The sequence below is a fragment of the Leptidea sinapis genome, chromosome Z, assembly GCF_905404315.1.
Source record: "Leptidea sinapis chromosome Z, ilLepSina1.1, whole genome shotgun sequence".
NCBI classification, from domain to species: domain Eukaryota; kingdom Metazoa; phylum Arthropoda; class Insecta; order Lepidoptera; family Pieridae; genus Leptidea; species Leptidea sinapis.
Window position 1 is genome coordinate 30,235,172 of NC_066312.1, and position 16,522 is coordinate 30,251,693.

The 16,522-nt window shown below is 34.2% G+C and overlaps 1 protein-coding gene across 6 annotated transcripts in view; it reads left to right on the forward strand.

Annotated features, from left to right (window-relative positions):
• The first annotated feature begins 295 nt into the window (after nt 1-295).
• The window catches only part of LOC126978627 (zinc finger protein 271-like), a 41,563-nt gene continuing 25,336 nt past the window's right edge, over nt 296-16,522 (forward strand). For 5 of the 6 annotated variants that reach the window (XM_050827606.1, XM_050827609.1, XM_050827610.1 and 2 more), the window contains exons 1-11: nt 296-677; nt 774-980; nt 1,244-1,397; nt 1,819-1,958; nt 3,039-3,113; nt 5,229-5,384; nt 7,063-7,266; nt 9,493-9,693; nt 10,095-10,237; nt 10,869-10,966; nt 15,144-15,282. In XM_050827606.1, coding sequence (XP_050683563.1) covers nt 618-677; nt 774-980; nt 1,244-1,397; nt 1,819-1,958; nt 3,039-3,113; nt 5,229-5,384; nt 7,063-7,266; nt 9,493-9,693; nt 10,095-10,237; nt 10,869-10,966; nt 15,144-15,282 — 1,577 coding nt within the window. In that variant the 5' untranslated portion in view covers nt 296-617. The remainder of the gene's footprint in view (nt 678-773; nt 981-1,243; nt 1,398-1,818; nt 1,959-3,038; nt 3,114-5,228; nt 5,385-7,062; nt 7,267-9,492; nt 9,694-10,094; nt 10,238-10,868; nt 10,967-15,143; nt 15,283-16,522) is intronic. The other variant, XM_050827607.1, reaches the window with a different exon arrangement.

Genomic DNA, 16,522 nt, shown 5'->3' on the forward strand with positions numbered 1-16,522 from the left:
ACACCAAGAAAAGTCCACATTTTATAATTTTCGGAACGCAACTTCAATGTTTGGGCTGCCAACATAACATACACGAAGTGAATTTGACTCTCCCATAGGTTCATTTTGTATATTAAATTAATGCAAAATAATGCATTGAAAATATCGGAATTTTAAAATTAAAAATAACGTTATACTATTTTGTAAATATAATGTAAATGTTATCAGATATTATAAAATTTTCAACAATCAGAAGGGCGCTTGATAAGTAATGTTCATGTTGGCAAACATGGGTATGGCAAAATTATTCGTCGCATCCGCGGTTGTGTAAAAATGGAGATTATCAGTAAATTAAAGCCATTTTACTCGTATTAAGTGTATTTTTATAGTGCAATTAAAGTATCGTGTAGTATATTCGAAGATTATTGACTAAATGCAAAATTTTGCAAGCTTAATTAAGACTTTACCGCAATAGTTTACAAAATGTTTTTGTGTGCTAAGTTTCACAATGGCGGTCCGTCGCGTCCCCCGCGCCTCCATTTCAGTGACAGTCATACTTTGACAATGCCGAATCATATAAATCAAGAACTGTGAGATTTTATTGTAACGAGTCTAATAAGTTAGTACTTAACATTACGATGAATCAGGACCACCACAGTATCAGTGGAGGTAGTGGACAGACTTCAACCAATTCAGAGGTTCGGAAAAAATGTTTTCTCATAATAAGTTGAGAACAATAATTAAGTACATACACAATTAGTTGTTGCTTATTTATTTATTTTTTTCTTTCCCAGGGCCAAAGAGTACAATCTGGCCAGCAACAACAGCAAGCCCCAACCACTTCTGCAACAGACCTAAGAGTTAACTCGGCAGTAAATGTTGCGTTATCGAGCGTTGCCAAGTACTGGGTGTTTACAAATTTGTTTCCCGGTCCAATACCACAAGTCTCTCTGTATGGGCTACCTGCAAGCACTAGAATTGAAAATGGGAAACCTGTACAGGTAAACAAAGAAATTGATATTCATAAAAATACATAAATTTCCAAAAAAAACATTTATGGAGTATAAAATCTGCTTAATGTGGTAATTAGGTATAATTCAGTTTCATTATTCTGTTTATTTCTCTGGAAACAGTGGTTATTTGTTTGATGGATGCAATTACATTCTATTGTAAAAATAATCCATCCAATCCATCCATCCATTCCAAAAGAATCATTTTAACAAGAAGAAAATATTAAGATGATTTAAAAACATTATATTTTCAGGATCTTGGCCAATCACATGCTAGCTTACTTAATGGTGATCCTAATATTATTCTGGGACATCATAGTGCTCAACCACAAGTTACAGTGTCAGCCGCTGGGGGTCAACAAATACCTATATCTCAATTAATTACTACTCAGTCTGGACAAGGACATGGTAATTTATTTCTACCTTTTCGTTTGCTTAAACACTTATACTAACCCATCTGAAAAGATATGCCTCAAATCAGGTGCAAGAATCTCAGATTTATTAACATATCATATAGCATACCAATACATTTATTAACATAATGACTTGTGTGTATGAGTTAACCCATATACACATAGCTTCACTTCCTAATTTATTTATCCTTTAGGCATGATAGGCATTTGCATTTTGACTTAATCTGTGTTTTTAAAAAACACAAATTAAAGTTATTCTTAGTTTAAAACTTTTTATCTTAATCTAAACTTGGTCACTACAGAATTACATGACAGGGAGAAGTAATTTTCAACTTGGAGTAACTCAACACTATGTATAAGACAAATTATAACTATTATTTGAAGATTTACTTCTTTAATGTTTAATATTGTTGCAGATTCTCTGGTGTCCCATAGTCAACAAGAAATGTCCTCACAACAGAACTCAAGTAGTTCTCAAGTGACTGTTAACTCTCAGTCAGCCCATCAACAGCCCAGTAATCGCCTGGAGTTTGTGCAACATCATGGCTTAGATATGGTAGATAAAAATTATTTGATAAAGCAATGTCAAAAATGACATATAATAAATAACTAAACTAATAATCATGCTCCGAAATTGCCTGAAACAAAACTACCTACATGATTAGGCAGTGTTTTATACAATAGACTGTCTCAAATAAGGTGTTCATTTGAATGAATGTTTTAATGTTATCTGTGTAAGTTAATGTATAATATGTAAAATATATGACACTGCTTGGACATGTTTCTAGTAGGCCAATGAGCTCTTACTTAAGATGCATATTGTTTAAACTCATCAATTTTCAATATGATCCAGATTTGACCTTGATGACATAATGACTCTGTTCACTATTGTATATTACATGAATGGTCATTACAACAGTTATTTAAACTGTATTTATTTGAACAATAGTGTAATTGGAAACATACTTTACATATCCATATATAATTGACAGGAAACTTACATATTATGTAATACTAAAGGTTTTATCTCAATAAAATGTTTTAGTAGGGATAACAGAGAGAGTTGTCATATTAAAACATGCAGGGTAAGCCTGTCAGCCATTAAGTTGGCATAGATATCCCATTCTGCATGGACCAAGAAAGGGAAGATATTAGTAGGATAAGTATTCATACAATGTGAGAGACTGGGTTACGACATCAAAACAACTTTTAATTTGAAAAATAAAATTTTCTTGTGAGGAATGTACATTTTCCATAATAATAATTAGCACAGCTCTATAACCAAAATTATGCAATGAGAGTATTAATAGAGGCAAATTTGTCATTTCACAAAAAAAAATGTTTGCAGCTCTTGTTATAACTTCTAACCAACTTTAAATGAAGCCTAGTGCTACAATATTGCCAAATACTTTGTTTTCAAAATGGATTTTAAAAATCACTCATTGAAAGTTAGAATTCACCACACATTGAAAGAGAAATGCCTCTGGTTTGAGAAGAGGTGTGTAGGAAATTGTGTGGACCCTTTCCATTTCTTAATTTGCCTCCATTCCCAGTCGAGGCTTAGTAGTTAGAAGTTATTTATCTACCGTTATTTGTTGAACTACCTTGTAATAAAAATTATTATTTTTTTTATTAGGGTCATCATACACAAAATCATTTGTTGCAACAACAACTTCTAGCAGCAACAAGACCTGAACATTCCAACCAACAGGTTTGTAAATATATATTATCTTATACTTTATCACATTCCTCTCAAGGTGCCTATTTTAATATTGAACCAGTTAGGTTTAAAACAGATTTTCAGTAACTATTTGACCGGAAGTCATATTATTTTTTTTACCAGACCATATAATGAAGGAGTTTAGGATAGTATATAATTAATGAGTATTTAACCTGTAGTTTAACAAAAAAATTGTGAAACTACAATAAACAGTTATGCTTTTCTTCATGTACAAGGATAGCTTCTGCATAAAGGTTTTTGCTGTATTTGCTGCTACAGAGTACTGAAAGATGCCTGTTCGCTCATGTAATGTGCTAATCAGCTTTGTTCGGTTTGGTCGTTTTTGATTGTTTCATCTTTAAAATTACTGTAGGAAACATTCTTAGGGTCTGTTTAAAAACATGTTTAAACTTTTTGGTTTATTCAAATATTTTATCTGTATTGAGAATTCAACTAAATGTAGGTTAATGTTATTAATGAAAGTAATACTGTTGACATGTGATTGAAGATATGTTCACAAATTATTGTAAGTTTTCTCAATCTTAAATGAGGGTTGTTTCAAAACCTAAAAAATATACATGTTTAATAATTATAACTTTAATATCAAGCTCTCATGGGTTTAATGTATTATTGAATGAGTGCTCATGTTGTTTTACATAACTATAGAGAAAATAATTAATAAATACAATAATTTATATTAAATAATAACAGCTATTTTATGATTGACAAGTACAACACTTGAAAGTAAACCGCTACTTATTTGACAAATCACATGAAGGTAATGTATAATATATTATGTACTGTTATCATTTCATGCTAATCATAAAACATCAGGTCAGTGAGGTATGTATCTGTTACTGTAATATTTTAGCCACTTTTTGTGCTGTGGAAGTATTGTTTCTTTAAAGATGTTACAGTGCTACCTTATTTTTTAACCGACTTCAAAAAGGAGTAGGTTCTCAATTTCTCAGTATTTTTTTGTTTGTTACCAATGAACTTTCGACTGGGTGAACAGATACATTATAGATAATTCTTTATTTTCTCTGTAATATAATTGCAATGCAAAGTTTAGTAGATCTACTCATATTTAGATAAATTATTAGTTGGTGTACTTCAGATACACTGAAAATGAAAAATATTAACAATGGGTATAATATGCACTAAAAAGTATAAAAATAATTGTGTAGATTTATACAATCTAAATAATTTATCCAGTTCAAGTAATGATTATTGTTACACCAATATTATCACACCATATCACAATCACTAGACATGTCCCCATGTCTTTGCCTGACCTTATAATAATAATATAAGCCCTTATTCAGTTAGTAGAAATTACATATAATACACATACTATCCTTAACTAAATATCTATCTCTATCTGTTTGTCTATTGACAGATGCCTCTTCCAACTTCTTTCACTCTTTTCTACCTTTAAATATCCTGCTCCTGTATTGTCTGACATCTGTGTATAGATTTTAATGTCAAATGTAAGTGTCTTCTCACTTCCTAGACTACAAAATAGTCTGTATACTGGCAGTCGAAACCTAAAATGTATCTAATGGGACTGTACTAATGCAGAACACCAAGCTGGTTGTTGCCAAATACATGGAGCCAAGGCCAAGTCAATGATGTAAGTGCGAACCTCTTTCACAATCCCCTATATATAATTATTCTCCAAGACCTTGGTTCCAAAACATCTATCCCCTGCTTATCCATTTACTGCAACATGCAGAACTTGTACTAAATAATAATTCAATTAGACCCTGGGTGCCTAGTTAGTCGAAAGTGAGTTCATCCAACTGTACTAATTAAATTAGATGCAGCTGGATGCCATGTTCTTAGACAATTGTGAAATGTGTATGAAACTCGTTTATAAGATATGGCCAAAACAATATACTTAATTACCAAAGCATTTTTATTTGGACTTAATATTAAAGCAAATTTTAAAATTCCGTTTGATTTACCATCACATCAACTACAGTTCCTTGATTGTTCCATGTGTAAAAAATACTTCACTTAAACCAGTCAACTAGAAGAATAACAACCCAATTATATCACATTCATCAAACTTTTGTTGTAAATAGCTTATGAATTGCCCATTAGATTCAACTTACTGTGAGTGAGGATGGCATCGTAACAGTTGTGGAACCTGGCAGCAGCAAGTTGATGGAAAAGGACGATCTCCATGATTCCATCAAAATGCCTTCGGACCACACCCTCACTGTGCATCAGTTGCAACAGATTGTGGGACACCACCAGGTTTGTACTTTCTTTTTCAGCTATCAAAAGATTGCCAATGGTTAAGTGGCTCTTTGAATCCTTATGTGACAGAAGTTAATTGTAAATTTTAGCACTGAGGAAACTAACTAATTACAAACTTACTAATTTACTATCGAAAAGTATTTAAGGGGAAAATATGATATTTCTTAATTTATATGTATGTTTAGGTCACACTTATAAGGCTGTCTAAACTCTTTTGATTACTCTGGTGTTACAACAGTGTATTGGCCATGGTGATCACACACCATCAAGTGACCCTAAGCATTGCAGTCCTCTTTAATAAATAAAAATTGTCATTTTAAATGCAAAGACAATAGTACTGAACCCAACTTGTTGTTTAATTATCTATTCTAGCTTGAACAACAATATATTAGACCTCCAAAACTAATTATAGAGAAATTCCAAATGATAAATCTTTTTTTGTAACAACATAACTTTGTTTGTTTGATATTCTCGAAAGAAAAATCTATATAATGTTTGTATAGATTGCTATTTTAATCTGCATGTGAAGTTGACCATATTTACTTGCAAAGATTTGAGAATTGCAGTTTGCTGCTCTGAACTCATAACTTATTGATCCACCCGGCTTCTCTGCAGTTATCAAAATTAATTAGACTACCTTATGTGGATTACCACTACTTGTTGTTGAAGTACTCTCATTATGTTTAAAAAATGGAGGTCCAACCAAGGTCTACCATCTAACCTACATCAAGAATTTTTTTATACCTAATGGGGGTTTTTCTTGTAATTGACTTTATTGAGAAATTATTTAAATATTCATCTTTGATTGTATTTTGTTTTGATTTGATGGTATTGTTACCAATGCTCTAAATAATAACTACTACTTAAGTTACAAGCAAACCTATATTTAATGACCACTAATTTTACTCACATAGAGTATTAACTTTTTTCTGGGCGGGCGCTCCCCAGTACTAGCTTCCATTTGACCGTATAAAACGAAGATCGACTCGAATCAAAGTCGTTTGGCGTTCTGTCTGCATCGTCTACCGCGTATATCACGGGAGTGCCATTATGTCAAATAGGTTTGAATTGGTCCAGGGACTTAAAAATATTTCAATTTTGGATTTAACTTGGACTGTGTAGTAACACTAAGTGTAGTCAGGATTGAACACATTGCTAACATTTATAAAACACAGTCCAATTTTGAAACCAAACAGAGCTGCTCGAATTGTCGGGGACGACCCAGTGCTCTGTGCACGGCTAGATCACTTGGCGTTCGTAGAGACGTCGCTTCATTGTGTGTACCGCATTTATCAATAGCGTTCCGAAGAGCTGTTTGACCTGAATCCTGCCGCCGAATTCCACCTTCGCAAGACACGCCATAAATTAGCATATCATCACCACCATCTGGATGTGTGGCGTTCCTTCACAGTGCGGTTTTCAAGGAACTTTCTTCCACGTACGACTAATCTGTGGAATGAGCTTCCTTGTGCGGTGTTTCCAGGACGATACCGCATGGGCACCTTCAAAAAAGCGCGTTCACTTTATTATGGCCCAGCGACGGTCTGGTGTTGCAAATGATGTGGGTGGCTGTGATCACTTAGCATCAGGTGACCCGTACGCTCGTCTGTCCTCTCTTTAATAAAAAAATGTCCAGTCTAGTTTTTCCGCTCTAATATTAAACTTGTATCCGTAGGTCATAGACAGTGTGGTCCGTATAGAGCAGGCTACCGGAGAACCTGCCAACATACTAGTGACTCAGAACCCAGATGGCACCACGTCGATAGAGACGAGCGCCGCTGACTCCCTCATTGTAAAAGATGAGAAGAATGTTAAAATTGAATCTGCACAGTATGCTGCGGCTTCGGATATTAAGGAAATTAAAGGAATTGATTTGAAGGTGTGTGTTCCAACCACGTTGAGTTGGTGATGTTACTTAACCTGATATTTTTAATAATAGAAGATACTTTATCTCCTTTTAGCTTATAATTTTTCATTGAATATTTATAGAATTCAGTTGTCTTTTTTGTTATCCCAATGTTTTCACTGTTACATTATGTTATGTTACAAACTATTGGGAAACACAATCCCGTGTGGTACAGGGTATGGTAGTTGGTATGTTTGGGGAATAAAGAGTATCAATGAAAACCGGGCAGCAAGCGCAATTTCAACTTGTTTCAAATATTCTTGGTGATAAAGCACAATGTTAAACATTTATTCGGTGCAGATTTGATTTGGACAGTGACAGTTGACACACTACTTAGGAGAAAAGTGTGCTTACATTTATCTACTTTCTCCTAAGTCGTGTGTCTTTAAGCACACTTTTGTTGTTGCCCTATCAGACTGCGAATGATATGTCCATGATGTGTACAGAACGCTTTTTTAGATATTCCCACAATCTTGTTGAAGCCAGTAACTAAAAGTGTCCTTAAACTTCCTTGCTATAGCAGACTGTGTGCCCAACCCCACGAATTTGCAAATTAAATCGCTTAAAATCAATACACAGATGACATGATTTACAACTTATTACAACTTATGAATGTATGCCATTACTTAAATGACAATTACCATTGAGGATATTTTTCCATCTATTACTTCAGCATGAATTTCTGCTACTCAATGCTAGAGAATCCTGTTACCGAATTCCTATAATTAGCCCTGTAAAAGCTTTAGTAATGACGTTATTTCCGTATGCAACTGTTGCCACTTTCTTGAGCAGTATCTTATTTGCATCTAACACCAGCAGCATCTATAATTCTTCTTAGACGTGATAAAATAAAAATCCTTAAAAAAATATTCCTCATGCTATTTTACGTTTCTAGAAAAAACAATATTGAACAATAAAGAATATATAACTACAACAAATGAAAATATTATTATACCACATAATTTAGTTAAATAAAGTTTAATTAAATATCATTAAATAATTATTTTTATACAATTGGAGAGAAATTATTCTATTTTAAAACTTCTATATAAATTGAAATTTATGTAATTCTCGTAGACATATAATTTAGTAGATGGGTTACAAGAGTCTTGGTAGCTGAAGTAGGATACAAATAGACCAGCTAAGGTGTTGATTTTGCGTAACGGTGTGCGTGTGCATCGTTAAAATTCACTCTGATAATTTTTCTTAACATGCCAATAAAAGTATAACTTCAAAAAACAATTCTATTCGAAATGACTATCTCTGGCTTTAATGCTGTTCTTTAATCTATCTAGAAACGTATGTATGGATTTACGCATTGTTTCCATGGGATATTTAGGTATTATTTCTTTTAGAGATCTCATAAGCGATGATGTTAGCGTGTCGTTCAGGGCAGTCTAGAACTTTGAGTTCCAGTCAAGCTTGGTTAGTTCCTGTCTTGCGACCAGGTGCAGTGTTGATGGAAAGTTGTAGGTACATTTTTAGGAAGCGTATTAATAAGAGGTTTCACTGCACGATCTAAGACAGTCTCTCAGTGGTAGGCTTGTTTTCACAGGATGGCTAAGTGAGTACCGTAGCGGCGCCTTTACTTACCGTAAAACAATCATGAGAATCAACAATCCTGAGAAGAATTTGCACGGTAGTCTCACACGTTGCCTTTCCCCGCAACCGTCTGTCACCGCGTGGGATGGCCACGCACCGAAGTTGTCGGACTCTATGCGTGGTTGTAATACTTTTCATAACGTTCAATACGTCATGTCATAGAACGTAGCTTATAGAGACTGAATCAAAGAAGGTGAATCAAATTCTGCGCTCCATTTCGTTGCTAGTATAATGCATATTCATTTAAGTTTTCGTCAGTATCTAAATATATAACAAAAATATTTTTATAGATAATTTTTTAAAACAATATTTGCTGTTTGTTCTAAAACAATACCGAATCCAAAGAAAGTATTTTTGTCCAATTCTGCACAAATATTAACAAGAGCTTAGGACTACATATTGTCACGCTAGATGCTAATCCACGCATACGACTTCACAGGCAGAAGATATTTTTACGTAAAGTATCACCCGTTAACCGCTCAACATCACAAATAACCAGCTGGCATTTAACCACCCTGTACCATCTGGGCAGACTCAGTCATCAAAAAAACTATCTAACTCAAGACTGTCGTAATTCAAATTTGTATTTCTTTGTAGAGTGTTGGTGCAATGGGTATGGAAGGGGCTGTAGTGAAGATATCAGGAGGTGGCACAGACAATGATATGCATGCCATGTACAAGGTGAATGTGGAGGACCTATCACAACTCCTAGCCTACCATGAGGTGTTTGGAAAACTCAATACAGATTCCCAGCAAACACAGCAGGCGCAGACACCACCACAACAGCCACAAGCTAAGGTAACTTCTACATTTTATGCTTTGCTGAATGAGGGTGATGATGACTCGAAAGGAAATCAAAAATAATCTTGATGGACAAGCTTTTTGAACACACCAGTTGAATTTGATGTATTCAACTAAGCAGCTTTTGGTAGCTTTGTGAAGTGAAGTGGGGATTGAAGACTTCACCTATAACCCATATATATAATATAATATATAATGAATATGTTCATTGTTCGATGATATAAAAAAAAACTTGTATGTGAGGTGTCAGTGATACAATGGTTATGATAGTTTCTAGCAAATTCATGTATGTGCCTATGTACGTACATACATAACATAATATTTATTAGCTTATTATTAAAAGAAAAGCCATTTTAAAGCCTGTAATTTAAGACTTATAATATGCATTTTGTGTTTAGCAGCCAGTGATGTACCAAGTGGACGTAGAAGCCAGTACGAGCGCATCTGCGACGCTCCCCGACACGGAGTCATCTTCCGGGCCACACCCATGTGACCTCTGCAATAAGATATTCGCCTACCGCTATCAGCTTATTGTACATAGGTAATTTATTTAATTTTAAAAGTTCTTTATCAAAGTAAAATATATAGGTAGTACATTACTTGATGCAGTCAAAGAAATAAGAATCTTAAATTTAGTACAATCCAACAGTGACATTGCCTTAAAATAGAAATTATGTGGTTAATGATTATGTTTTAACATCAGAGATTTTTAAAATAATAACTTAACATGAATAATATAGTTGACATTTTAATTTGTAACACTTGTTTAGTAGAATATTCACAAATGTTTAGCTTAGTATTAAGGAATCATTATTTTAATCCTAGGCAATAAGTTAATCCTATAGGTTGAAAATAAAATGCTTGTTCAAAGCAGTAATTAGCTTGGGCATATTTTATTGTCCTCATCAAACTGGTTAAACAAATGGTTATTAGGGCAGTTTAGGCGTAATTACTAATTTACCTATACATTAATTAAAGAAATTGCAAATAGTTGGTCAACTACACCAATTGTATCATAAATTTCAATATATAAAAGTCTCTCCAATTGTATAAACATTTTGAAGGATTTTTGATTTTATTCCGTCAAAGAAGAATTTTTTTTACGTTTTGTATGCACAGCATTTTTTATTTCTTATATGTGTCATCTTAATTTTGTTAATTTCTCTTTGCAGGCGCTATCATGGTGAAAATAAACCTTACACCTGTCAAGTTTGCGGCCAGGCATTCGCCAATCCGACGGAACTGTCTAAACATGGAAAATGTCACCTTGGTAAGGACCCACTATTTTAGTTAACAGCATAAACTACCATAATCCGTCTGTCTGATTTATGTCAACGTAAATTATAAAAATAAGAAAATATTGCATTCCTTTTAGTCTAATATAGTAAAACGTACGTCTAAGTAGTAAGTATGAATATCATCCTCAACACCTGGATATGTGGTGTTCCTCCACAGTGCGGCTTTTGAGGAACATTCTTCGACATACCACCAAGCTGTGGAATGAGCTTCCATGTGCATTATTTCCGGGACGATACGAAATACCTCCAAAAAAAGCGCGTACACCTTAAAGCCCGGTAACGGCCCTGTGATTCCTCTGGTGTTGCAAGAGAATGTGGGCGGCGGTGATCACTTAACACCAGGGTGACCCGTATGCTCGTTTGTCCTCCTTTACCATAAATAAAATGGTAGTTATCACTTCGTTAGTTACCTGGCGAAGTGATCATTTTTATTTTTTACACGCACTTCCTTTTTGCGTCTAGTGTTTTTTAATGTATTTTACAATGTCATTGTATCAGTGAACGCATATAAAACATGGAAGCAGTCTTGTCATACTATTTACCGTATATTAGCGCCAAAAATTCACACAATCAAGTCACAATACAGTAAACAAACTATCACTGCATAATAAAGAGAGTGTTATTGGAAGAGAGAATCTAGGCCGATATTAGGATGTGTTTTGTCAGTTATTTTGTAATGCGCACACCGTGATTTACGTTTCTGGCTCTCGGCATGACATGATAACGGTAACGAAAAGTAAAATTGTCAATGTTTGTCAGATATGTGGACGATGTATGTGTGAGGGGATCAATCATGATAAAAAAAATGGAATTTTGAACTAGATTAGTATATGCCTACAAAAAATGCGTATACTTCGCCGGCCGGCAACGCTTCTGTGATTCCTCTGGTGCTACAGGAGAATATGGCCGGCGATGGCTTCATATAATTATTTTGAGTCTTTTTTTTTTAATACTAAATGAATTGTCAATAATAAATTAACTGTCACCAGAATATCAATTAAAACACAAAACGAATGCACTATAAAATTACAAACAAAATAGATATGTTTAAAAATAAAAATGTAGAGAAAGTTATTGTTACAACACTGAATACAATTTGATATTTGAAATATTTAAATGACTCACTTTATTACAAGCATATAATTTATATACCGTGAAAAATCGTATGTAAATTTAGTTTTTGGCGAGATGAGTATATCAAGCAGTTTCCCTTTGAAATGTATGGGTGCATATAAAGTAAAAAAAACTGTAGCTGTATTTTTTTCTAATGATTTCATTAGATATGTCATAGAACAAATCGTATTGCCATTGAACCTCATAAATACTCCTGATACATATTGGTACAGCGCCTTTAGATAGCATCGTGAATTTCTTGGAAAAATAGGAAATCTTAATTTTTTAATTGGATTGATCACGTTTGAGATGTCTTGATAGGTGTTATCATGATCTTTTTTTATTTTTAAAATCTCGTCTGACAGGGATTCAATCGTTCTCACTCGCCTAACCATACTGATCCGCGTGCCGGCATAGTTTGTAAGTCCAGCCATAGTATAAATCGCGCTATTTTAAAACGTCACAAATGCTTCCATGTTTTATATGCGTTCACTGCGTTAGATACATATAGACAATTCACGTCGTATAAAAACGCGAAATATGGAACATGCTACAAATTACACCATAACAAGCTTTGATAGATTGTCAAATTATTCTTGGTCAATAAGCAGCAATGTAAATCATTTATTCAGTTCAGATTTGTTTCGGACAGTGACAGTTGATACACGACTAAGGAGAAAAGTGTACTTACATTGTCTTTAAGCACACCTTCGCCTTTCCTCTAACAGATTGCGAATGATATGTCCTTGTATGTGTATAGAACGCTATGACGTTCTATAATTAATTCATGTCATACAAAACCTAAGCCGAAATATGGCACATGCCACAAATTACATCATAATAATCTGCGAATGTCACATTTATACATTTCTGCGTTTACTCCAATTGTATAAAATATTATTGGTGAATAGGCAGCAATGTAAAGCGTTTTTTCAGTTTAAGCTGCGTATTTTGAATTTAGAACCCGATTTGGACAGTGACATCGGTGAAGTAGCATTTAGTTTTATACTAGGGTTTACTAACACTAGGGTTACTATAAGTTTTACATTTGTCATTCTGTCCCTATTTTCTGATCAAGATCTGTTCAGTCGGAAGTTCTTAACGTTTTTAATCAAAAATCACACTCACATTAGAAAGGCAAAAGTTTGTATGTTGATTTATTTGTTTGAGTGTATATTTATTACTCTTTAACGCTCCAAATGGATTTGGATCTAATAAGTTAAGATTATAGTATATATTATAATGAGAGGAACAAACACTCAAACGACTAAGGAGAAAAGTGTGCTTAGATTGTCTTTAAGCACACTTTTGCCGTTCCGCTATCAGACAGATATGTCAATGTATGATGTTCAATATTTTGTTAAAATAAGTCTTTTAGACGTAGATATCTTTTCCAGGGTTTTTTTTGCATATCTTTGTATGACAGCTTGTGTAAAATTCTAAATATGGCCAATTTGGACTTTTGTATGTGCATCAATTTGACTAAATTCTTCACATCTTTCTCTTGCTAGCTAGCTTGATTCAATATCTCGTGTACGGGAAAGCTGAAAAAGATTAGCTTTTACAGATTTGCGGTGTAAATAAGTATCAATTATCATTAGTTTAACGATACGTCTGTAATACCGTGTCAATAACACTAGTTTGTTATACACATTCTTGTAAGCCGTTCGCATTCACCGGCTATCTCTACACAAACTCTGTACACAAAATACAATATTGATTATCATTGTTCCTTGTTCATTGGGCCTTTAAAAAAAGAGCGACTATAATTTTCATTACAGACTGTATGCTTGTCGCGTCATTTCGTCTGTCTTATTCTGACAAGCAGGAGAGAAAGGGATGTGAATACTTGTCAATAATTGTACCATATTTCATGAAAGAATATTCGTTTTACGAAATTGTTTACGCTTCCGGCAAACCAATCTTATATAATAATAATAATTATAAAAATAATGACTTTTATTTCTCACCAACAACCAAAATTACAATATAGCGAAAACTTAAAAATACAGGGGATACATAAGTTTTGGTCGTGGATCGCTGGTGCCTGTGGTAGGTAATAAAATACCTGTATTACTGGTCACCAGGATTCCACTTTTACACAGTGACTAAAAAGCTTGAAATTCCAAAGGATAGAGGTAAATGTGTGTGTATGTGTGAGTGTGTGTGTATGTGAGAGAGAGAGAGAGAGGGTCTATGTGCAAACTTGCTTACGATAGGGTGTTCTCCTCGGTTTATAGGTGTATTTATAGGTATAAATAAAATTAACTTACCGCTGATAAGTCACCATTTTTTTTGCGTAGTTAACGTATTGTTTAAGCACTTTTTATAGCAGACTTAGGCTGGTTGTTTGACACACGACTAACATTGTTTTTAAGCAGACTTTTGCCGTTCCGCTATCAGACTGCGAATGATGTCCTTGTTGACACACTATTAAGGAAAAAAGTGTGCTTACATTATTTTTAAGCACACTTTTACCATTCCGCTATCAGACTGCGAATGATATGTCCTTGTTGACACACGATTAAGGAGAAAAGTGTGCTTACATTGTCTTTAAGCACACTTTTGCCGTTCCACTATCAGACTGCGAATGATATGTCCTTGTTGACACACGATTAAGGAGAAAGTGTGCTTACATCTTCTTTAAGCACACTTTTTCCGTTCCGCTATCAGACTGCGAATGATATGTCCTTGTTGACACACGATTAAGGAGAAAAGTGTGGTTACATTGTCTCTAAGCACACTTTTTCCGTTCCGCTATCAGACTGCGAATGATATGTCCTTGTTGACACACATTTAAGGAGAAAAGTGTGCTTACATTGTCTTTAAGCACACTTTTGCCGTTCCGCTATCAGACTGCGAATGATATGTCCTTGTTGACACACGATTAAGAAGAAAAGTGTGTTTACATTGTCTTTAAGCACACTTTTGCCGTTCCGCTATCAAACTGCGAATGAAATATCATTGCATGTGTATAGAACGTCATTGTTTTGTTACGTGAAGATAATAATGTCTTACATAAAAGCTATTTGACAGCTGGCGAATCAGCGGAACGTCAAGCAAAGCGATTGGCTCAAGACAAGCCTTACGCGTGCTCCACGTGCCACAAGACGTTCTGGAGGAAGGAGCACCTGGACAATCACGTGCGCACACACACCGGGGAAACTCCATACAGGTTATTATATTTACTTCTACTAATACTAATAATATAAGGGGCCATCCAAAAATTGCATCACATGAATTTCATGATTTTATTATCCCTCCCTCGTCCTTGTCACAGCTAGTCACATCTGTGAGACCCTCCCTACCTAATGTGATGTCACATATTTCGCAATTTTACATTTAGAAAATTATGAAATTATCAAAACAGCAATGTTCCGAAATTATTGTTATTTACATTTAAATACTTTTCAATAAAAATTTTCAATCAAATAACATATACACACACACTCACGCCTTGTTCCCGTCGGGTTAAGCAGAGACAATATAATGCCATTGCTTCTGTCCTTACAGACCTCACGCGCTTCTGCATTTATTATTCTTTTCATACATGTTCGCCGGTTCCGGGTGTTTCGGACCTTTCTATGAGCGACGGACGAATGTTCAACGAAGTCTCCTGTGACCGACTTGCCCACACACACTCGCCTTATATATTTTTTTGTTTTCAATCAAATTAAACATATAAAAATGAACAAAACATTAAAAAAAAAGATAATGCCCATTGCAAGTTTACTAGGAATGTAGTTTAAACTTTAAATTGGATGTTTTAATACTTAGATAAAAATAAAATTTGAAAAATATGGTGTCAAAATAAGTGACACACTATAAGGTCTTGACGTAATTTATGGATGGTCCCTAATACGAGAATAGAAAGTGCTAGTTATAAAGGCCAACAAGTACCCTTCAGTCAATACAATAACGAAGGGAGGTAGAGAGAAGAATAAATCTGACGTAAGGCCAATGTAGCACAGGTTTTCAGTAGACCCAACACTATTGACTCCTGGAGTAGCAGCTCATAGTCATTTTTAAATTATAGTAATGATGTAAGTTTACTACTAATCGATAACTGCACAATATACTTCATAACAATAAACAATTTGCTCTCAGGTACCGTCTGTAATTTTGGTATAACTTGTTCAACACAATTTCCTAATGTGCAATTGTCGGAGTTGAGCAGATTATCCACTGTAAAGTAGATCCTGTAGATGGAGCCACAACCTGGGAGTTGAACAACATATATATATATATATATATATATATATATATATATATATATATATATATATATATGTGTGTATACACTTCTACAATAAAGTCCCAACCACTGTTCAGGCATTATCTATAAATAAATTTAAATGTTTTATAAAAAAATGGCTCTCGTAAATCCTATTACTCCACTGCTGAATATCTAAATG